The sequence below is a fragment of the Cydia fagiglandana genome, chromosome 22, assembly GCF_963556715.1.
Source record: "Cydia fagiglandana chromosome 22, ilCydFagi1.1, whole genome shotgun sequence".
NCBI classification, from domain to species: domain Eukaryota; kingdom Metazoa; phylum Arthropoda; class Insecta; order Lepidoptera; family Tortricidae; genus Cydia; species Cydia fagiglandana.
Window position 1 is genome coordinate 692,798 of NC_085953.1, and position 25,487 is coordinate 718,284.

A 25,487-nucleotide genomic window follows, 5' to 3' on the forward strand; every position below is an offset into this window, starting at 1 on the left:
GAGCAGATGTTTTTGAAAACACGCGCGACATGATATATGCAATAAATAGTCATAAAATTTTTTAGACGTAATACTCGCTACATGTTTTTATAACGTGTTTTGAGAAGTGTTATAATGAGATTATAGAAATAGAAGGTTACAGAAGTTACAAAGTTACAAAAAGCTTGGAAACATAGCAAAAGACTACTCTAATTTATAACAGGGGCGTTTATAGTTCACTTCCAGTGTGTCCCATCTTAGCCAAAACTCCTTTGACACTCATGAGGTCAAAGGAGTCTTGGCTACGATGGGACACACTGACGACACCAGTTGTCGAAGTGTGGCGAAGAAAAGAGGAAGAGACAGTAATACACCTAAAGGCTTGTGCGCAAATCACGCGAGGTTCGATAGGGGGGAGGGGGGCACGAAAAAATCACGACAGATCACGGGTATTAAGGAGACCTCACGTGTAGTTTTCTACATGGAACGAAACTAAGAAAAAATACCTACCACATGAGTAGATACTTATTCTCGGTTTCGTTAAGCATAAATCTTCACTCCGCACTTCAATATAGCGAGTCTATTTTACGAAGTTTTGGAGCGCGTGGCCTTGACCAGTCAGAAGGAAAAAATTCAAAAAAATACACGTGAGACTATGTTGGGGAGGGGAGGTAACCACAAACCTCACCAAATATCACCAAGGGGGAGGGGGGGTCGAAAAGTAGCCGAAAACACCTCGCATGATTTGCACAACCCCTAATGTGTGAATGTCACGCCCTCAAAGAATGAATGGATGACTTTGGAGCAGGTTATCTGGAACCCAAGGAATCCAAAGCGCTGGCCTTGAGCTCCATCATCAGACACATGGGGATGGACGATAAAGCTCTTGAGTAGGCCCATGGTATAATAATTTACTCCGCCTGGTACTCTCTTCCCGTCTTTTCTAGGTCACGTAACTGACACAAGGCTATCATGCGACAGCGCTATATGATAATATGCGATAGCGCTATATAGCGGCCATGTTATTGTGACGTAGGCTTGTGTCACTCTGGGAAGAGAAGACCATGTTTTATTAGACTATGAGTAGGCCCAAGGTTGTTCTTGAGGGGCCGATGAATGACATAAAATATCCCGATGGCTCAAAGTGTGTCCGCAAGGGCCTTCGAAACAATAAGATACGACAAAAAGTTTTTCACTATAATATATTGCTTATTGGATATAATTATACGATTAGTTCACGAAAACTTGTATGTTTTCAGTTATCAACATTTTGAGAAATTTATTACATATTCTAATTAAATCAAATATTTTACATAATGCTAATAAAAATCTTTTACTATATTTACTTCTCTACCTCCGTTGTGAATAGCAACAGGTATGCTGCTAATTATTAAGATAAAAATAATTATTTAAAAACTTGTAAGTTCAATTATTTCTCAAAAGCAGAAAATCATTTTTAATCATTGTTTTAATAAACTTTTATTATCATTTTTTTATTTATTTTATAAATATAAATATTTCGAAATAACAAGATCTAATTCAATAAAACTCTACAGTTGAAATAAATCACATCAATCCATTCCGCTCTACGAAGCGTAGCGCTCTACGGCGTAGCAACGAACTTACCGGAACGACATATACTAAATACAAACTCAAAAACTAATCTGTGTAGTGTAAAATTAAAAGTAAAATATAAAAATTCGTACTGCCGCCATTTTTTCACAAACCGTCAAAAGAATACCGCACAGCCACTGTCACTGGGCACTTTGAAAATTTGAATTTCGAATAGTCCAGTACCGTGCGCCGATGCGCGCTGCGACCGACTGTGAACTACGCACTGTGGTTTTATAAAAATATATTTATATCCTGTGAATATATTATATTTATTTGACGTGAACGTTCGACAGTCCACCTGACAGCTATGAGCGAAGTTTCCCTAATGTGCAGAATGGTTTAATGCATGATAAACATGTTTTGCGATGGCAGTAACCTCGATGACCTTTTTCTCCTGTTATGTTGACCCCAGTTGCTATTTTAAACGTGTTGTTTATTTACTTTTGGATTTGATTGAATAGGTATTTTTATTCATTCACGTTTAGCTGCCTGGTGCATTAAGCTATCAGTACCTAATTCAATTGAACATATGTGACGTCCCACGGATAAAGGTACCTTATGGCGGTTGACGCTTACGCTATTATTAACGCCGCTCCAATATTATTGCGGCGCTATGCGTCGTATTAAGCGCCGGGCGCCATAAGGTACCTTTTTCCGTGGAACGTCATGTATTAATATGGATAATTTCGTAAACTGGTTAGACCACAGCGACCCTCTTTCTACCGTATTCAAAAATAATACAATATCCCCTGTAACTTAGACCTTTAAAAAACAGTACCTACTTAAATGAGTGTTCGGAAAGAGAAGAGTCGTGAAAAGTATTAGGCATTATACATGATATACATTCCACCATACATTCATATTTTGTTACTATGTCTTAAGCATCTGTCGTGAATGTAGAAGACAGTCTCAATCCTGGCGTTGATCCCTTTTCTTTCGTATATGACGATTATTTCAGTTTAACAGTATACCTATAAATATGTTAAGTATTTTTCCTCATTCTCAACTTGGAATAAAGTTAAAAACTAAACCGGAAAAGCACTTTGAGGAACACTTTGTGAGAGGGCTTAGATATCCATCGGTATAAAAAAATCTAATAAATATTCCTTGACCTAGGTATATAACTCTCAAATTTCCTATGAAAAACTACGAAACTTGCCGCAAAAAGTTACGAAAATAAATTCATTAATAAAACTAATGCAAGCTATCTTGGTGAGTCAGCGCGCAGGCGCGCGTTTTACCGCTGCGTCAACGCAAGAGATTTAGGTACGACAGGGCGGCCCATATCGACAACATTTCATAATTTTTATACGGCGCGCTGGAAATACGTAATGGGTGACATGTTTGGGTTAGCGACAATTATTTTAAACTGAGTTTAGGGGCAAATTAATTTGCCAGTGAAGAGAAGAAATGTGTTGTATTTGTTAGATATTTAGTAATTAATATCTGAAAAACATTTTGATTTCTTGCCCGTTAAGAAGTCCTTCTCATAGTAAGAATCCTCCGGTTGCATTCTAAAGAAGCCCGAAGATATGCTTGGTAACTTAACCCTATTCAATATTTTATGTCCATATAGGTAAATATTTTTGTAGAAAACGAATAGGTAACTGAAACATATGATTTTTTGTTGACCTAAGGTAAAAATACTAATCTAATCTAAACTTTTATACTTGAACGAGGTATCTAAAGGTAAAGTAAGCCTTCGACCATCCCTCTTTTTCAGTATAAGTGCTTTTTAATATAAAATAAAACTGTAAATCCAGCTATCTAATAATTATCAGGCGCGCCTACATGACGCACATGCATACGCGACATACCGAGCGCCAGAAATACGCAACGTATTTTATGAGGTTTTTTATCGGTCCGTCAATTTATTTACACGTGGGTTATTTATTAAGGAGACGTGATGTGTGGCGACGAATTTATGTAGACGAGTGCTAGTGTTAATCCATACCTAATTAATGATAAAAAATATTCGTCAGAGAGTAAAGGTAAGGTAAAGAAAAGCAGAGGTAAAGGTTAGGGAATGCAAATCGGTTATTTTTTGTATGGAAATAATCGGTTTTTAACCGAAACCGCGGTTATTTCCATCCAAAAAATAACCGATTTGCATTCCTTAGTAAAGGTACTCCATAAATGGGGCCATAGAGATTGCACAAAATAGGTCTCTTACACCTACAGTTGAGCAGAGCACTTTGACAGCGAATATTTCTGCATATTTATTGTAAAGTTAACAAATACAACCTACCTTTAAATACTGCCAAGGCTTCCACTCATAAACAAAAATCCTGAACATCATAATAGTGATCTAAAAATACTAGTTTAATTAATATAACAGTATTGTTTATTCTATGCTACCACGGAGTGAATCACAATATATTTTCACAAAGAAGTAGTATACGTGGGTGGAGTTACAATTAGACTGTGTTGCTGAAATGTTTCTTTCATCCGTGTTTTTTTTCGATGATTTGTTTACACAAATCGTCACTGTCTCTGACCTTTCTTTCGATCTTGGGTTGACCTACCCCACAGAAAAATAGCGTTGTTGGTTACTGGAGACTGAAATAGGTACATTAACGACCAGAAAGTCCAGTGATTTTAACGTTTACGATGTATTTTGATCTCTCCAGTGTGGTAAACCACTGAAAGCCGTAACAAATTGAGAAATACTAATATGCATTCGCTTTAACATGTCTCTACTTTCTCATCGTCATCATCAATATTTAAGAGCTATGCCAACTCATTGTACCATATTTTAAGCAGATAAAGAATATTCTATTCTATTCTATGCTCTTGTCGGTGGAGTAATCGAATCGCCACTCTTCTCTTTGCTGGGCCAGCCTTTTAACTTCCTCGCAGTGGCATAGCGTGGACGACATCTGCGACGCCCTTTTCAATGTAATCCAAGGTAAAAAGGCTGGTTTTGCGAGGCCCCCCTAAGTGTGAGGCCGTGGGCGAAGGCCCCATGCCTAGCTACACCACTGCCCTCGTACGACGCGACAGAAAGAGACTCTTTCTCTGAATCTTTTATTTAGCTAGCTGGCTGGGTCTACCTATACTCTCTACGAGTACTTAATTCTGACTATGATAACTTTCGTAATATGGATTGTCTGCCTAGTTAAAGAACTGCTTGGCTATAGTCTAAAACAGCGGTCGGCAACCAGCGGCCCGCGGGCCGCATGCGACCCGCCAACCTCTCGCTTGCGGCCCACGAACCTCCCTGACTATTTGGTATGTAGGTAATACTCAAGAACGACAATGTTTGCTAAAGTCACAAATATTACCAAAATGCGGCCCGCGTCATCTTCGTTAACTCTTATGTGGCACTTCAGGCTGCTAAAAGGTTGCCGACCGCTGGTCTAAAATATATGCTGGGCACAGGCCTCCTATCATGTGCTAGAGGGTTTGGGCTATAGTCCCCACACTGGTCTAATGCAGGTTGGGGACCTCACATGGACTAGGCGGCCGAGTGGATCTGACGTCCGACTTTCAATCCGGAGGTCGCGGGTTCTAAATCCTGGCTCCTATCAATGAGATTTTCGCAATTTATGAACGGAATATGATTTGATATTTACCACTAGTTTTTTGGTGAAAGAAAACGTGAGGAAACCTTCATACATCCGACATATTAAATATATTAAAAGCGGGTCACTCACGTATTTACGGTAAACGGAAGCTCCTGATGACAATCCTCGGTACGGGGTGAAACATGTCGAGCGTTTTTCGACTTAAAATGCGTGAGTGACCCGTTCTTAATATATTTAATATGTCCGAGTCTCACGGAAGTTTTGTTATTAAAACTTCATACATCCGCGAAGAAATTCAAAGGTGTATTATGTGAAGTCTAAAATAAAGCTCAAAAAATCTAGACACGTCACCACAATCCAAAGGAAATGACAGACGTGTGTCTGAGTGTTACATAAACTGTATTTTTTACATTTTGTAATGAGAAAAGGAAGTGCCAGCAAATGGTGCATGCTGCTGGCGTCTGATCAATGGCATCTCGGTTTTTTTGGGTGATAGAATGGCTAAAAAGTTATTGCGATAAGAGACGTGTGAGATTAATTTATGAGTTTCGCGCGGCGCGCCATATCTTTTGTTCCTTTCTAATTTCCTGGCTTTAGGAGTCCGCATCAAACTCAGCCGAATTTCTCCTTCCCATACAAAGGGAGTTTTCATTCTCATTTTAAAACTACGTGTTGGATTGTAATGAAACTTTGCACATACAATGACATGAGATACCCTATCCCTGTATATCGTTTATACTACCTTTTAAAACAAACGAAATAGAGCAAAAACAAATCGTCGGGTGACAAGCAAAAGTCACTAAGTACTATTAAAAAATTAAAATAACAATGCACTTTGTTACACTTGTAACATGGTTTATTGTCCAATAATTTCAATGGTGTTAGTTAGTGACTTTTGCTTATCACCCGACGAAATTAAGCATGAAAAACTTAAATTCGCTGTATTTTTGGTATATAAACTACTTGAAACTATATAAACTACAGGCATAGAATACTTATACCTTATCCTATTGTAAGTAGGTACAAAGTTTCACAGAACAATCTAGCAAGTCGTTTTAAGATGAGAGCGCGAGCGTAACTACGTTTGTATGAAGAACCGAGCTTACTATGTACTCTTTTTAAAGCTCGGCTATCATAGGCTTGCTGACAGGATAAAACAAACGATGTGGTGAATTTTAAAACACATCTTAATAACCGTAACATCGCCAACCATCCTCGAATTAGGGGACTCCAGCCAAATAGCCAGATCTATCAAGTTCGCGAGCAACATTTATATTTAAAAGCAAGCACCTGCTGGCACTAAATATATGCGTCATACTCCAGCAAAGAACTTTAGAACTAAAACGATATAACCACCTTCCAATTTCATGAAATATCAGCTTTTAGCGATATAAAGATTTTATATATCGGCTTAGCGCAGAAATGACTTATATTTTTAAGCATCATAGATCGTTATGACGTTTTTGTGTAAACGGTTTAAGAAATGAGGTTATTTTTTGGACATTGCCCTTGATTTTTATGATTTTAGGGCGGAATTTATGGGTGATTTATTTCGTGATTTTATCTCACAGGTGTTTAGTCTTTGATATATTTTTAAGTTGGACATCTTTGGACACGGAATATGATCATATTTGGTAACATATATTTTGCCGCTTCTACATCGGGGAGCCAATTCGAAACACCCTCACTTTAATAAACTAAGTGTATTAAACTACGATAGGCTTTCCAAAAATATTCTAGCCTTCTAGATTTTTAGGATACCATAATGTGTCCTACCTAGATACATTCTGTGTGGAGTGGCGGGAGTGTGCATTGGACAGAGACAAGTGGCGGGAAAGAGGGGAGGCCTTTGCCCAGCAGTAGGACACACTGATAGGCTAATAAAAAAAAAAAAAAAAAAATGTGTCCTAATACCAACGCCAAGTCCCTACCTGGCATAGGCATAAAGTGCATCCAGACTCTGCAGTGCGTTGCAGAATTGCTCCACAAAAGTAAACCGCGGTATAGTATGGATGCACCTTTAGTAAATAGACATTATTTATCGTGCTTCGAATAGGTAATTTTTTAACGTATGGGTTAAAAATATATTTATAGTCGCACCAATAAAAGTCTGCAGCAGATTTTATAGCCCACGCAGCGTAAGTGCTATTTATACGTCATAATTTCATAGAAGTTTGACGTATAAAATGACACTTGCACTGCGTGGGCTATCATAATCGCTGCAGACTTTTTACGGTCTGACTCTAATACTAGGTTAGTAACATCACGTAAATATGGCCGGTTCAATTTGGATAAAACCAAAGCAACCTAAAATTATTAATTACTATTAATTAATATTATATTTCGCATTTTCTCAAAGGTTAGCTGGAAGAGATTTAAGGGATAAGTATATACAAAGCATAACATTTTTATTTTTGTTGTTTTGTCCCTTTTATGTAAACCTATGAAATACATAAGTACAGGTATGCATCACTAAAAATATATATAATATATAGTTATTGAAAATTTTATTTTTATCATCCATACGTCTTTCAACATCTCGTCCGAGTATCGAATGCGTATGTCACAACTCCATCTAGCGGCGTGTAGCTAAAGCTTTAGCAAGCTAGCCGCAACTCAAACCTCTAGTCTAACGTGTGCGACTGCGCGTGCTAGTCCGGACACTGGCTGGCAGATGGCGCTATTTCGAAACTAAATAAAGCTCACACCACAAAAATATAAAATCACAAACGTTGCCTTTGAAAATATTGTTGATATCATAATTTTGACGTTAATTAGTTTAAAGAAGAACTAGGCCGAATATTTATAGTTTTGTCTTCTAAAAGCAATTTTAAAACAAAACAAACGCATACAGTATATTGTTTAAGTGATGTGCATACAAACTGACGAGCACAATAAGATCAGACATTAAACAGGGTAAAACAGACAATACTAAAGTGTCAAGAAACGTCTTGTCATCTTGACTACGAGTAACGGGTATAATAATCAACCTTAAAAAACAACTTATTAAAGAAACTTATCAATACCTATCATTGTAATCCCATAGCTGAGTCACACAAGCGACGGACAATGGACAAATAGACATTCATAGGTACAAACTCTGTGTTTCACGGGGTACGTGGACAAATGTACAAGACATGGACATATTGGGTCACACAGACATACCCATTATGAACCTCCTGAGGTCTGCCTGGCGAAAACTTGGTTGAAAAAAGTCTGTAACATGTGTAACTTGTCAAAAGAGGTGTAAACTACACTTATTTTAAATTTTCATATTATTTCTACTCATATCACGATCTTTTTCGGTCCTAATAGGAGAAAAGGGGTTCTAAGATTTTTTATTCCATTTTGTCCGTTACCATTTTTCATGGATTTTGTTTAACGGTGTCGGAAAAGAAAGAAAGAAATGTATGTATGGAAATTTTACTGGGACGTAAAATAGCCCGGTCTATTCAATAAGTTCATGGGAGTGTATAGTATAGCTACCCAAAATTTTTGTTCCCCATTATTTTTTGTTCCATTCGCGTTTTTCCCCACTTTTTTATTTTCCTATGCAGTTGTGTCACTATTAGGCTACTTTCTCGGACGCATGAATTTCTATACGTTTTTGTTGCTACGCCTATTTTATTCCATGCATTTTGTCTCCTAGTCCGTATTATCTCCATACCTATCATGTACCTGTAGAACCAAATCTCACTATTATTTTCAACCGACTTCAATTTCATAGAAGGAGGAGGTTCTGTATTCGGTTGTGGCTATGTTTTTTTTTTATGTTATCATATACTGTTATTCTGTCACACCAAATGACTGAAAGTGAAATGGCGTATGAACCAAAAACTTAATGTCAAAAAATTACCAATTCATAGTATCAGTTATGCACTTACATAGGTCTTCACTCTTCAGGTACCTAGGTAGGAAGTACAGTAAGCGTCAAAGAATTAGTGGCAACCAAAGTAGCTAAATATATCGGAACAGATCTTTGTTTTTATTTGTATGACGGTAGGTAAGGCAGTGAACGCATATATTTAGTATGGAAACCGCCTTTAGGAACATTACCGTTCAAATTCTCGGGCCAAATTAGCACACATACAAAATTACGCCTACATTTAAATAAGACGACGCGTTTACAGAGCCTGTAATCAAAGCTGGTAAACAAAATAATAGTCATCTTTATTACACTAATGGTACATAGCTAAGTGTAGATGAAATGCATATATATAATGTCAATAACTACCAATCAGCGACATTAATCCGCTAATAACCTTCTTGTTGTACGTACTGGCCGCTGAGAGTTTGCGGTTCATATTTGATTAGAATATGACTTGGACAGGGATAGGTTTATGCCATACATTGAAGAACCAGTCAAATAATTCACGTATAATAATTTAATGCAGATTAAAAGATAACTAGTTAAAATGTTGTTATGAAATGACAGACTAACTCAACATAAGTAAATATATCATTGTTGTATAAATGTATTCCGCTATAATAAGTATTTTGTATATTTTATTATAAATTTGTATGGTAGTGCGAAGTCACGTTCAGGTATAGTCTGTCCGTTTTTCTAAGATCAAGTACGCCATTGTAAATGTATGGTAAACTTGATCTTAGAATTCGGACTGGCTATACAGCCTGCAAAATATACATGGGTACACGAATCGGGTCAAAAATCAACACACTGCAGACTCAATTCAGACTGCAATTTTTATATATAATAAGGAAACTCCAGGTCTTAATTTAAGAAATATTTTTGTAAACCTATTTGTAAACGACTGTTTGTTTCTTCTTAAATAAATAAATAAATAAATAAAAATCGCTTGAGAGAGAACCGACATATATGTGACGGTAGAGGGTGGATTCGAATGATCAACATTTTCAGATAATGTGTGTATTTTTTAAATTAATTCAGTGGAAGTGTATCTACATATAGGAGACCGGGTATGATTATCTCACGAGTTATATCTCATGAATAGAACATATTCTAGATATCTTTCCAGGCATCCACTTAATTTCATGTCTCTCTAATTGGACAGCTTTTTTCCATAGTTCTCTGCGAATAGCATCTTGTGGGAATCTGAATGGAAAGTAATGTAAAATGATAATATCAAATTTGATTATGAATTTGAAAGAATGAGGTAGTTTTTTTACAGCTCCGTCTCATGAAATAAAAAAGGAAAATACAAATCTGTAAGAAAGAATTCATTACCTACTACATTTATAATTATATAGAAAATACCTAAACCAAGCACAAGTCAAAAAAATAGTCTACTTCATTTGGCATAACACCATCCCTATTATCCTTGCAATTTAAAAAGTCGTATGTTGTTATGAAAGTCGTATGCAGTTGTTACGTTTTAGCTTAGCACGGTAGTATTGAAAACAAATCGTCATGTTTATTTCAAATTTTACTGAAGTTATCTGTTTACTACAAGTGAAAAGTGATTCCACTATCCTTGGTATGAACTAAAATAACTTCTGCACCACTTCACGACACATGAAGACATTTTTAATTACAAAAAAACGTTGTTTTTATAAATCAATTTAGCCATCCGTCACTGACTGTCATCTCGGACCAACTGAAGTTGCGAATCGAATAGTTTGTAAGCACCGCCTACAATCGAATAGTTTACGTTGGGTCATAACTGAGCGGACAGAATACTTCCATGTATATCAGTTCGCTGAGGTAAGGATATTGGCCACTTGGATTGTTATCGAATATATTATGATGCTGACTGTATGTGAGGTTGTATACTGTATATCTTTCAGTTATTTGTCTCAGTGACAATTCATAAATACTTACTTCATAGCAATAAAAGGTAATCATATTTCAAAGAGGTTTATTTGTTTATTAAGTAGGTAGGTATGTATAGTACTGTATTACTGAATCGCAATTAAAAAGGGATTGAGATAGCTGTCAATCCATATTGATTTAGACGTAAGTGTATGGAAATCTGTTATTTCTAATCCCTTTCTGATCGCGGCATGATAAGATTTTAACGTAATACGTGTTATATCGTAAATTACAGGGTTGGCCATTATAATGTAAACGCCGAGTTGCATTGACTCATTGACGTCAATGCAACGTAAGGGCTACATAGCTTTCGTATTAGGTAAATAATTAACACCAATCAGATCGGATTGGACTCGCGCGTGGTTTACACCTTTTTGTCATTTTATTTTTCTAAATCCAAATATTAAAGTCGTGTGTGTTTCAAAATTTGTTTTTTTAAAAACTGACTCCTGATCCACCCCGTAATAGTGGTGTCAGAAGTGGGATACCAGCACGGAAACCGTATCGTTCTGCTGGATTCCATACGCGACGGAAAACACGTTAAATATCCAAAAGACTTTTTTTAAGAAGAACCACGTATCCAGAAGCGCCTTGCACAGGCACCACCGATCCATCTCCGGGGCATCAACACCATCAATCTCTTGACTTCCTGCCGCCTCGTCAAGTTCCTGATTTCCTTCGTGGTCCAGCCGTTGCGACAGTCAGCCTTATTTTTTGAATAAGCCTGCCAACGAACCGCCCGAGGAAAGCCAACCTGTATTCCGCTGTCGGAAGGTTTTCCGGCCGCCCTTCAACAGTTGCCCTATCGGCAGCACCCCTACGACTTCTTCAACGCCAACAAACGTCTCTCCAGATGAAGATTCTCATCGCGCTCATCCTGTGAGTAAAACACTTGATTTTTGTTACCGCTACATATTTTATTTTCAAGGTCGATTTACTACCCCCTAAATTATTTAACAATGGTTGACAAAACTGAAAAAAAACCCGAAACAAGCGAGGAGTTTTCAATTTCCGTCCTGTGTAAATTTATTAACCCTTATAAGGGAGATCGTGAGACGCTCACGGCCTTCCTTACTAATTGCCAGAACGCGTTAGATTTAGCATCAGAGAACCAAAAAACTTTATTATTTAAATATATCTATGCACGATTAGAGGGCAAAGCACAGATAGCATGTTCTAATAAAATTTTCGACACCTTTGACAGCCTAAAAACTTTTTTAAAACAAAACTTTGGAGAGAGAAAGCATTATAATCATTTATTAATTGACCTTCAGTCATGCAAACAGGAAAGCAACGAGACAGTTGCACAATTCGCTTTACGAATAGAAACATGTCTAACGGACTTACAGTCCGAAATTCACAATTCGGACTCTTACAAAAAGGATCTGTCTGGCCGCATAGCCATGACGGAAGACCTGGCACTACACACCTTTTCGCTAGGGCTACACCCTAGGTTAGGCAACATGGTCCGTTGCAGAAATCCCAAGAATTTGAATAATGCAATCAATATCGCCTTAGAGGAAGAGAAAATTCAAAATCTTATATATAAAACGTCGTCTAGGCCTAAATGCAAAATCTGCGGGAGAAACGGGCATTCCGAAAGTGAATGTCCTAATAAAAATAACCATGTGGCCCGGCCACGTGTGTCTTTCGATTCGCAGCCGCATAGTTCCAACCAAAATACAGGAGCCCAATTATCCTGCAGGTATTGCAAACGCTTAGGCCATGATATTTCGCAATGCCGCAAACGGCAATTTAATAACGAGAAATATAAACGTAATAATGACAATAATGAGGCCGCCGCGCATCACGTTACAAATGAAGCAATTCAAGCACGTGCATATTCACCGTCACCCGATCAAGTTAGTTCCGAGAACGCCAGCGATTATGAATATAATTTAAACTAAATAATCGGGCCACGAATATGTGCCGTCGTGTTCCGAATCCTAAGGGCACTATTCCTACAATCCTTACAAAGGCCAAATCTCAACCCTCCCCTATGGGAGCCTCTGTTTCGTTGAGTCCTAAATCTATTATTCCTCAACCCTTCCTGACGGAAGCCTCTGTTTCGTTGAGTCCTAAATCTAACATTCCTCAACCCTCCCTTACGGGAGCCTCTGTTTCGTTGAGTCCTAAATCTAACATTCCTCAACCCTCCCTTACGGTAGCCTCTGTTTCGTTGAGTCCTAAATCTAACATTCCTCAACCCTCCCTTACGGGAGCCTCTGTTTCGTTGAGTCCTAAATCTATTACACCTCAACCCTTCCTGACGGAAGCCTCTGACTCGTTGAGCCCTACAACTAAAGTACATCATTCTACTCCTATAGGAGTCTCTAATTCACTCCCTATATATGAAATAGGGTCATCCGTTAATAAAATATCCCTACCATACATATACCTAAAGACAAAGTATGCCAAAAAGGCTCTATGTTTCCTTATTGATACTGGATCGAGTGTCAGTATAACCAAATTTAAAAACTTTGATACAAAACCGCTGCTGTCTAATGATAAAATCCTACTCAAGGGCCTAAGTAAAAATAGTTCATTTTGCGAAACCCTGGGCTCTTTTCTATTGACCTTTGTATGCCCAGATTATAAAGAAAACGCAGCTTCTTTTCACTTTGAGTTCCACGCCATCACAGATGATGTGTATTTGAAATACGATGGTATTTTAGGGAATGATTTCCTGAAATATACTAACGCTGATATCCTATATTCAACAAATCACCTCATAGTTCAAGGTCACTCACTACCCTTCTATTTTAACGAACCGGTTTACACTATCCCTCCACGGTCTGAAGCCATAATCGAATGCCAAATTTCAAATCCCCCACTCGAAACAGCTCATTTCACCGAAGGTGTAATTTTAGATCATCACATTTCCGCCGGAGTTTATCTTGCAAATTGCATAGTGAAACCTAAAGCCAATGGACGGGTCAACGTATCCGTTCTTAACACAACTAACTCTGAAGTGGTAATAAAAAATTATAAAGTCCACTTACAACCTTTCGACATCCAGACCTCGATGCAAGTGGACGAATCTGTTGCCGACGTACTTAACGTCACAGCCTCCTCCCGTGATAGATCTCAAGAAGTTCTAGATCTTATTCGAACATCTCACCTAAACGACGAAGAGACGAGAGTATTATTAGAATGTTGCGCAGATTATACTGATATATTTTATCTCGAAGGGGAGTCGTTGAGTTGTACTAGCGCCATAGAACATTCAATTGACACAAAAGATTCAGTTCCAATTCACGTAAAATCTTATCGTTTTCCAGAATGTCACAAAAACGAAGTAGAAAGCCAAATTAAAAAGATGCTGGAGCAAAATATAATACGTCCCTCCACTTCACCATGGAGCGCCCCAGTATGGGTAGTACCCAAGAAAAGAGATGCCTCTGGTAAACAAAAGTGGCGAATTGTGATTGATTACCGTAAACTCAATGATGCCACTGTCACCGAAATCTACCCTTTACCTTTAATAACCGATATTCTCGACCAACTAGGTCACTCTAAATATTTTACAACACTCGATCTCGTCAGTGGGTTTCATCAAATTAAATTAAAAAGCGAAGACGCCCCAAAAACTGGGTTCACGGTCACAACAAATGGAGTTCAAGGCCATTTCGAATATACCCGTATGCCTTTTGGGTTAAAAAATGCACCTGCCACCTTCCAAAAACTAATGAACACTGTCCTAACAGGTTTGCAGGGCCTCCATTGTTACGTCTACTTAGACGACTGTATAATCTATTCGCATGACCTTCGATCCCATATGGAGAAACTCAAATTAGTATTCGACAGATTACGTCAATTCAACTTAAAGCTCCAACCGGATAAGTGCGAATTCTTAAGACGCGAAGCCACTTATCTCGGTCATATTATAACCGATAATGGGGTAGCACCTAACCCCGATAAAGTCAAGGCAGTAACCGAATTCCCAGTTCCTAGAAACCCAAAAGAAATTAAATCCTTTCTGGGATTAGTAGGTTATTAATTTGACTTGACCGTTATTCGAAGCTTATTTAATTGAGATAGGCAGCACGTTTCCCGCCGGGTATTGCTATCTCTTTCTATACCCCTTCCATGTTTCTCCCTCCACCTGGCAGTGGGGATGACTTTGGTTCATTCCCAGATTTTAATTTGTTCTTCATTGGCGTCTAGTTTCCCGCCGCGGTTGGTCGCGCTCTCAAAAATATTATCCAGAACAAAGGATTGGAATTTATTTCGTAGTTTGGATATCAAGCGCGACGGTTAAGTTGTCATTATTACGGTATAGTATCTACTATTACCGAAATACATTTATTGTGTGCAACAATACACGTAAGTTCTAAACATTTTGAGATCAATTATTGCAAATTATATCCATTTTCGATTTGGATAGTTAGTTGGAATACTTTTTATGTATTCTACCCTCAAGTGTTAAATGAATAATTGTAAAGAATTAAATATTGGAAATTTAACCATTTGCCGTGAAAATGTACCTACCCTCCATTTGATAATAAAATTCTTAAACGGTTTTACCGTTCGATCTTTGTTTATTGAATAGCATTGTAATACGGTTATTTTATTTAGAGTCATGGACGATGCTAAAGGAGAGTGTAGCAAAGCTGGGTGCTCAGGCAAAACCTACACGAAATCGTGACCGGTCGTCCAGTTCCAGTTCATCAAGTAGTAGTAGCAGTTCTACTAGCTCCTGCAAGGCTAGCCCGAGACGAAGACGGCACCGCAAGTCAAAGAAAAGGGGGGGCACAAAAAAGGAACTACTTAAATTGACAAAACTCGTTAACAGCTTGCAGACACAAATAGCAAGATCAAACGAATGTGTTCGCCCGTACGATAATAATTCAGATATTTCAGATTGCAGTCGAGATCTTTATGTGGAAAATGAACCAGACCAGGCACCGCCTGTGCCCGTGGAACCAGAGCCGTTTGCTTTTGGACTCGGTACCAAATTAAAAGAACCGGCTATGCCAGGCACGTCAGAAGGTGAGTTAAAGCTATTGTGTGATATACAGCAGTTGAATCATAACGAATGGTTTAATTTACGCTATGCAGAGATCCAAAAAGTGTATAATCACACTCCAGGCTATACTGACTTAGAAACTAACGACGAGGTTAGAGAGTATGATCAGAATCCTCACTTAGTGCAAGCAGATAGAGCTTTCGGTGCATTAACCTACTGTATGCTAAAACAGCAGGAGGCTTTACACGCAGCCGTGCAGGATGTGCTGACTTGGGCTCAGGGAGGCACGGAAATTGTACACGAGGCTCTTCGTGAAAAACTTAACAGTGTTTTTCTCAGTGGTGATTACTACAAGGTTTCTGAAGATTTTTTACAGGTTATGTGGCCACAGAGCGGAAGTGATTCAAATGCGACGTAACGGAATCACTAAACATGTCAAAGATAAGTTGGTCAAATCCGCTTTACGTAAGATTCCTCCATCAGGAACGTCACTGTTTAACGCTGAGGCTTTTACGGCTGCAATCGAAAAATATGGCGGTGTACGAAAATGTTTCTGGTCCTTACCTAAGACTCCTGCTTCGCAAGCAGGCCCTTCAAAGATGACAAGCGCGCCCTCGCAGGGTGCTGCGCCTCGTAAAGTACTCTCGCAGGGTGCTCGCTATAATCAGGCACATGCTCCTGGTAACAACTACGAGAATCATGGCTATTCTGATGCAAATAATATCCCACCCTCGCGGGGTGGCTACCATCATCCGTACCCTTCGCAAGGGTATCAAAATACATACAATTCTGCTCGCTCTATTACAAGGCCAGTTCCTGGGCCCTCCTTTCGAGACCGTCAGCCAAGAGACTATCAGCAAAGAGGTCGAGGAGGACGTAAGCGCCCTCATTCCCCCGCGGGGCAGAGACAGAACAAGCGAAGGAGATATTGACTCGATACAGTTCAGGGCCGGCCGTTTAGCAAATTATTACAATATGTGGAGAGGAATGAATGCTCCAGACTTCTTGTTGCGGATAATAAAAGGGTATCGCATACCCTTCATACAAAAACCGCCTCTCCTTTATCCGAGTCTTCATCTGAGCAGCTACGAGTGCCCACACTCGACCGAAATGACAGCTGTTATCAATCAAATGAAGACTCAAGGTATACTGGAAGTGGCAGAGCCCTCACCCAGTTTTCTTTCCACAATTTTCCTTGTACCAAAGAGCGATGGCACTGCTCGTCCTATTTTCAACCTAAAGGCCCTGAACAGATTCGTATTGACAGAACGCTTCAGTTTATTAAACGTTCATCGCATACCGGACTTTCTTCAACCAAGAGATTGGTTGTGCAAAATAGACCTGTCGCAGGCTTATTTTCATCTACCAGTTGCCCAAGCGCACAGAAGATTCTTGCGTCTTATCTACAGGCAAGAATTACTGGAAATGACCTGCTTGCCATTCGGTTTGAGCACAGCGCCCAAGGTTTTTGCGTCAATCACCAACTGGATTGCTCAGACGCTGAGAAAGGAGGATATTCGAGTAGTTGTATACCTCGACGACTTCTTGATTGCCCACCAGGTCAAAGAGACTCTCGTCACCCACGTAAGCGTAGTCCTAACAAGACTAGAATCACTGGGATGGATAGTCAACTACGAGAAATCAGTCTTGAAACCTCAGAGAGGTCTGGTGTATTTGGGCGTTTATTGGGACCCGTGGTCCAATCAGAAGTATCTGCCGAAAGACAAAGTACCCAAGTTAATCTCGCAGATACGTCAAATGTTAAACACCAACAAAACAAACCGGAAGGAGTTAGAGAAATTGGTGGGACTCCTAAACTTTGCGAGTTTCGTGGTTCACTTGGGAAGGCTAAACTATCGAGCCTTATTAAATCTCCTAAATCGGATACCAGAAGTTTCGAAAAGGACATATGCGATACCTCAAGATGCGAGGGACGATCTAGTATGGTGGATGCACAATTGTCTTTGCCCGTCTCCAATTCATGTGCCACCGGCGTCTCATTTTCTGACAACCGACGCATCAGATCTTGCATGGGGAGCGCAACTAGATTATCAGTCTCTCTGGGGTCTCTGGACGAGTGCGGAAAAAGAGTTGCACTGCAATCAAAAGGAGATGCTTGCCATTCTAAACGTTTTGGAAGATCGTTGTCAGTTCCTGTCTCACTCGACGGTCCTAGTTCAGAGCGACAACAAGACTGTTATAGCTTACCTCCGCAATCAGGGAGGAACAAGGTCAACTCCTCTCTTGCAGTTAACGTACAGAGTCTTCCAACTGCTGGAGCAGTATCAGATCCATCTGAGCCTGTTTTACTTACCGGGGAGGTACAACAGTCACGCGGATCATCTATCGAGATTGCGTGCACCTCCGGAATGGCATCTTCTTCCAGAATGCACGGAGCTAGTGTTTTCCAAGTGGGGAGTACCAGTAATAGATCTGTTTGCTTCGGCGAGAGCTCATGTCGTAATCAACTATGTATCGATACATCGATAGACCAAAACGATCACGAAGCCCTGTTTCACGACGCCTTTTCAAAGGTTTGGAATTTCGAACTGGCGTGGATTTTTCCACCCCCGTACTTGATACCGAAGGTGCTGGCTCACCTAAACCAAGCTTCAGGAACATTTCTGATGATAGTCCCTCGATGGCACCGTGTTTTCTGGCGTGCGGATCTCAAGGCTCGTGCCATAGCCGCACCCTTTACTCTACATCACCTAGACAAGGTCTTACTGGACGTGACCACGAATCTTCCGCTCCCGAATGTTCACGAGATGACGCTAGAAGTCTGGAAGTGTGGGGGTGGTCGGAAAGTCTAACGGGCTGGAACTCTGAACAAATTTCCCTTCTTCAGTCCTCTTGGCGCGCCTCTACACGCAAGACGTATAATACAGCTTGGAAGAAGTGGGTAGTTTGGTCGACGCAGCATAAAGTAAATACTACACAACCTTCGGGTGCAGATGTTGCCAAGTACTTATCTGACCTTTATTTGATTGACAAATTATCTTACAAGACAATCCTGTTATACAAATCTGTAGTGTCGACTCTTTGTAATACGGAGGCTGCGGAAAGATTAAGTACTCATGTCCCTGTTAAGCATGTGTTAAAATCCATAGCATTAAGAAATCCAATAGATAAAAAACCTCCGATTTGGAATGTGGAAGTCCTGATTGATTATCTTAGAAAATCTAAAATTAACCATGACAATATTTTTGAGGTTTGCAGAAGAACTGCATTGCTCCTCCTTCTCTGCTCTGGCAGAAGAATACACGATCTTACGTTGCTAAATATTGATCGTAATCACTGCGTATTCTCGGATGGTTCAATAATCTTTTGGCCTATGTTCGGGTCTAAAACTGATTGCGCGAATTACAGACAATCAGGGTGGAGATTACTTGCTAATGAGTCGTGTCAAAATCTTGACCCTGTTTTTTGGTTTAAAAAAAACAGTCTCACTATTAAAAGGTAGAAGAGAATCGGTGAATTGTAATAGCCTCTTTATTTCTCTGAGAGGTGATGTTAAAGTGGCATCGCGTGCTCTGATTGCTGGTTGGGTTAAATCCGTGATTAGGGAGGCAGGCATAACGGCAACACCTGGAAGCATTCGTGCTGCTGTAGCCTCTAAGAATTGGGTGGATAATTGTTCTGTAGAAGATATTCTGTCACGAGGTAATTGGCGCTCTGAAAACACGTTTAAAAATTATTACAGACGAGAGGTTATGCCTGCGCCCTCCTCGAATAATCCAATGAATATATCAAATTTGTTTGCAGCAGTTGATTAGATCTAATCCAACAATAACTAATAAATATTAGTCCTGGATATTCTGATTGTTATACATATTTAGGACTTCTTGGTGTTAACAAAAAGTCTCATTGAGAAATTTTTGTGTCAATTATTGTTGATTACTTTAATAACCTTTACGGTTTTAAAATTTGTGGTTAATAATGTTACTTTGATTACGAAGTACTAATTTATTGAAATTCAGGTAGCAATACTCGCTAATCGTGTTCAAGAAGTCTTATTACCAATACTTTGTTTTTGTTACAATATCTCTGATGGTGTTTATCCATTTTTCGAAATCGTATCATGTATCATCGTATGAACCCTTCATTAAAAAGTGAAGTATGATAATTCTGTTGTTTACTTTCAAACAATCTAGCAAAAATGTTTCCATACCACAAGTGAAGTGGTATAAATTTTATAGAACCCTTGTCACATTGGCATCTTAAGTCCTCCACCAGGCGATAACAAACATGTCTCAATTAAATAAGCTTCGAATAACGGTCAAGTCAAATTAATAGACGCGTTTTACCTACCATTAAAACGCATATTAATTTACTTACCTTATTCGAAGCTTATGAGTAAACTCTGCCTGGTTTAATTTCGATCCAATGAAGAACAAATTAAAATCTGGGAATGAACCAAAGTCATCCCCACTGCCAGGTGGAGGGAGAAACATGGAAGGGGTATAGAAAGAGATAGCAATACCCGGCGGGAAACGTGCTGCCTATCTCAATTAAATAAGCTTCGAATAAGGTAAGTAAATTAATATGCGTTTTAATGGTAGGTAAAACGCGTCTATTATCGTCGATTCATCGAAAATTTCTCTAAAATCACGAAACCCCTTACTTCGCTCCTAAAAAAGGATGCTCATTTCCAATGGTCCGCCGAACAAGACCAGGCATTCAATACACTTAAACATAAATTAACAACTGCTCCGCTACTCCAATATCCTGACTTTCAGAAAGAATTCATTTTGACTACAGATGCATCAAATTACGCAGTCGGCTGCATTTTATCTCAGGGTGAAATTGGAAACGATAAACCAATCGCCTTCGCATCACGAACTCTCAACAAAGCCGAGGGAAATTACTCTACTACCGAAAAAGAGTTGGTTGCAATTCTGTTCGGAGTCAAAACTTTTCGACCATATTTATATGGCCGAAGGTTCAAAATCGTAACTGACCATAGACCACTTGTATGGCTTATGAACGTTAAGGACCCCGGCTCCAAACTTATTCGATGGCGTCTAAAACTGGAAGAATACGATTACGAAATCGTCTATAAGCAAGGGAGATTAAATGCAAACGCCGACGCGCTGTCTCGCTTCCCTGTCAATACTCTAACCGATTCTCAAGAAACAAATTCCCCTACGTCAGTAATAGGCAATCCACCACAGACAACTAATAACGAAGATGATTCACACAATCTACCTTCTATATCTGAAACCTATGAACAATTTCTTCAAATAAATAAACAACCCGGTGTGTCATACGACACCCTAATTGAAGAACACAACCAGTCCCTACTTAGCTCAAAATGCAAATTAATCGCTTATCCTACATCCATAGATTTAGACGAATGTGTTCCTTATTGTTTAGATATAATAAACTCTTCAACGAGCCAGCCTGACATTCGAGACACTGAACGCGTACTTCATAGTTTCTACTCTACATCCAATGAAAAACATGTTTATACACATTTATTCACACGAGTCCACCATTTCGAGGAAATGACTTATAAAGATATTTTTAACCTGATCCGTGACTACCGAGATATGGTAAAATACTGGTATATTGAGGAAAAAGAAATTGCCATATCCGATTTCAACGACCCATTTAGTAAATTATCCTTTACCAAAATTTATAACATTATAGCATTTTTATTCCACAATACAGCCATAAAGGTTAATATCTACCATAACTCCATCAAATATCCTACCCCAGTAGAAGTAAAACAAATCCTTAAAGACAATCATGACTCACCCTTAGCCGGACATCCCGGTATTTCCCGTATGCTCGAAAGAATCAAGTCCCAGTTTTGGTGGAAATCCATGCGACAAGATATAGAAGCATATGTCAAAAACTGCCGATCTTGTCAAGTTAATAAGCCGTTACGTCAAACGAATCGGGCACCTATGATAATCACTTCAAATGCTACTCGGCCAAACGAGAAAATCTATTTAGATCTTGTGGGCCCGCTCCCGGAGACCCATGAAAGGAAATATAAATTTATCCTGACATTACAGGACGACTTAACTAAGTTCTCACAAGCCTATCCCATGTTGTCATGCTCCGCCGAGGAAACTGCTATGTTATTAGTTACTTATATTTCATACATGGGAATCCCCAAAATGATTGTATCTGACCAGGGCACAAATTTCTGTTCTGAAGTTTTCAAACAAATAAGCAAACTGTTTGGTATAAAACACATTTTTGCGTCTCCTTACCACCCTCAAACGTGTGGAGCCCTTGAAAGAAGCCACTCTACCCTTAAGGAATATTTAAGGTCATATATTGGTGAAAACCAACATACCTGGGACCTCTATATCCCCAGCGCTATGATTGCATACAACTCAAACGTGCATAGCACGACAGGCTTCTCCCCTTGGGAACTATTATTTGGTTTTAAACCATACATTCCCAACAGCATCGATACTCTGGACACTAACACTTACACTGACTATGTACGAGCCTTAAATCATAGACTTTACTACAGCCGCCAAAAAGCCCTTCAGAATATTAACTCATCAAAAGAAAAATCCAAAACATATTATGATTCACACGCCAAACCGGCGTCATATAAAATAGGTGACATGGTATACGCGCGTTGCCACCACAAGCAAAACAAAGCCTTATTACCTGTGTGGAAGGGTCCATTTAAAATAATTAAGACAAACGGTAAACATACAGTCACATTACAGGTAGGCCGCAAGCATGTACGTCATCACTATGACGAAATAAAACCGGCCGCAGACCACACGTCGCCATGAACGTGAGCTATTGCTGACATAGTCCCTTTTATTCATTTACAGGTGTGTACATTCACCTGCAGCCGGCGATTTCATCTCACCCATAAGAGGAAGCCCCGGCTTATACTTCGATAAGCACTTAGATGTTAAGTTTACTAATAACAATTGGAATGTAGTTACGTATCTAGATATTAGTCATATTCTACCTAATTTAGATAACATAGAGTTTTTATTTGAAAAAACACGCGTATTGTGCAATTCACTCACGTCATCCAAAATACAGACCGATTGTAATAATGCTCTCTCTGCCCTTAAACACCAACACTTAAAAAACGTTAATAAATTCTCTTCCATTTCCTACCTACTCGTTGATGAAAAATCTAACAGTCGTTTTAAAAGGGCACTGATGGATTTTGGAGGCTCATTGCTAAAAACTATTTTCGGCACATTAGACACCGAGGACGCTCTAAAATTTTCCCAGGCGATCAATGACGTACAGACTGACGAAAAAACAACTAGCCCATCTAATGAAGGATAATATACACGTCATTAAATCAACAATATCCACCTTCAATAGCTCGATAAATAAAGTCACTGAAAATGAAAACCATCTTTTGGAAAATATTAAAACCCTACATAGTATAATGGAAACCATCTCTAATAGTAACGACAAACTAGAAATCAAATCCCAAACCAACTCACTTTTGAATTCATTAGAATCAATTATCTTAACGCTCTCCCTAGACATTGATGACATTAGCAATGCCGTATTATTTGCAAAACTTAATATCCTACACCCGACCGTACTAAGTCCTCACCAACTGTACAATGAATTAGATAAAAATAGACACAACTTACCTAAACACAACGAACTTCCAGTGTCGCTGACAATCCAAAATATTCACGAAATAATTGACCTATCTAAATTAATTTGTTATTACCATTCAAACAGAGTCATTGTTGTTGTAAAAATCCCTTTAGTCCTACCGCAAGTTTATAACTTATATAATGTCGTCCCCTTACCTACTCCATATGACATAACGAAACCTGATACATATGCTCTTATTGCACCGACCGACTCATATGTGGCGATAACGAAGGATCACATGTTTTATTCACTAATCAACGATATCAAAAAGTGCCAAGTGATCAGTGAGAAGTGCTATGTGTGCGCGTTAACGAATGTTTACTCAACAATTGCAAATCCTATCTGTGAAACCGTATTTTTAACTGAGGCAGTTACAACCTTACCCGAAATTTGTACTACTAGATTAATTCATGGCGTAATAGATGTATTTCACAAAATAAAAGGAAATCGCTGGATTTTTGTCCAATCAGAACCAGGAAAATGTCATATAACATGCAACAATCAACCTGATGACATAGAAGTAGTCTTATTCGGAACCGGCATTTTGACACTGCCAAAAACATGCAAAGCTTTTTACAAAACCTTGCAGTTCACCTCGTCTAGTGAAAGCATCATTGCTAACATTACAAATAAAATTTCAGATTTTAATATCGTCCAGGATGATTGTTGTGAGAAAATTAGATTAAACAAAACCCTAGGTAAATTACCATTCATTAAATTAGAAAACATAAACAATTTAGATTCATTGGTGCACGCCAGTACCCATCTTAACCTATTCGAAAAAGAATTGAATAAATTAGAAAATCCAACTCACTTCCAGCAGTACAGCACGCATTACATATCTGTAACTTATATAATTTCTACCCTATTTCTCTTATACATACTTTACAGAGTCAGAAATTGGCTCTGCTGTAACCAATCTCCGCAGGATAAGACAGGGTGCTGCGTTCAGATATTTAACCAATGTCATAACAGGAAAACCGAACTACCACCAACTCATATGATAGTCATGAAAGAACCTACTGAAGAAACCTGCTCTTCAGAGGAAGATCGTTGCACTCCATCCCCTGTAAAACGCAACATCCTCGTCACTCACAAAACTCATAGCCAATGATGCCAATATGCGTGTGTTTAGATTTTTAAGTTTAGATAAGTTTATTCTCTTTTGTAAAACCACAGGTCAGTCCAACCCTTCAATTCCACAATTTAAATTCCTCATCATTTTAAATATGATGATCCATCTTAACGGGGGGGTTGTTATATCGTAAATTACAGGGTTGGCCATTATAATGTAAACGCCGAGTTGCATTGACTCATTGACGTCAATGCAACGTAAGGGCTACATAGCTTTCGTATTAGGTAAATAATTAACACCAATCAGATCGGATTGGACTCGCGCGTGGTTTACACCTTTTTGTCATTTTATTTTTCTAAATCCAAATATTAAAGTCGTGTGTGTTTCAAAATTTGTTTTTTTAAAAACTGACTCCTGATCCACCCCGTAATAGTTCGGTAGGTAAGATTGGGCAAAATATTAACCATCTAAATTATTAGTGTTTGATTAAATAATGGTAATAAATTCTACAGGTACATGATAGGTATGGAGATAATACGGACTAGAAGCCAAAATGCATGGAATAAAATAAGCGTAGCAACAAAAACGTATAGAAATTCATGCGTCCGAGAAAGTAGCCTAATAGTGACACAACTGCATAGGAAAATAAAAAAGTGGGGAAAAACGCGAATGGAACAAAAAATAATGGGGAACAAAAATTTTGGGTAGCTATACTATACACTCTGTTAAACCTACTTACCAGAGCTCGGCGGGGGTGAGCTGTTTTCAGAGTTTGCACAACATGGACATGCCTTGTCATTCGATGGTATATGTGGTGTAAATTAATAAATAAAGAAATTATTTTATTTTGGCTGCCTTTCCGCTACGGTCTTTACGTCGCCGTTAAAACAAATTAATTTAATAGCAAGCTTTATTAGC

The 25,487-nt window shown here is 38.8% G+C and overlaps 2 protein-coding genes across 7 annotated transcripts in view; one reads left to right on the forward strand and one right to left on the reverse strand.

Annotated features, from left to right (window-relative positions):
- The window catches only part of LOC134675590 (filamin-A), a 104,380-nt gene that overhangs the window by 38,491 nt on the left and 40,402 nt on the right, over positions 1-25,487 (reverse strand). For 2 of the 6 annotated variants that reach the window (XM_063533895.1, XM_063533893.1), the window contains exon 3: positions 8,286-8,336. The exons of 2 other annotated variants lie outside the window; for them this stretch is intronic. In XM_063533895.1, the coding sequence (XP_063389965.1) occupies positions 8,286-8,289 (4 nt within the window). In that variant the 5' untranslated portion in view covers positions 8,290-8,336. Of the gene's footprint in view, positions 1-1,725; positions 1,816-8,285; positions 8,352-25,487 lie in introns of those variants that run through there. 2 more of the 6 variants (XM_063533892.1, XM_063533897.1) reach the window with 2 other exon arrangements.
- Positions 23,040-24,858, forward strand: LOC134675542 (uncharacterized). Its single transcript, XM_063533805.1, has one exon. The coding sequence runs from the start codon at positions 23,115-23,117 to the stop codon at positions 24,606-24,608; it is 1,494 nt and encodes a 497-aa protein (XP_063389875.1). The 5' UTR covers positions 23,040-23,114; the 3' UTR covers positions 24,609-24,858.

What these genes read in the sequence shown, in the direction of transcription:
- LOC134675542 (XM_063533805.1), top strand. Translation starts at nt 23,115, where the DNA reads ATGACGTACAGACTGACGAAAAAACAACTAGCCCATCTAATGAAGGAT.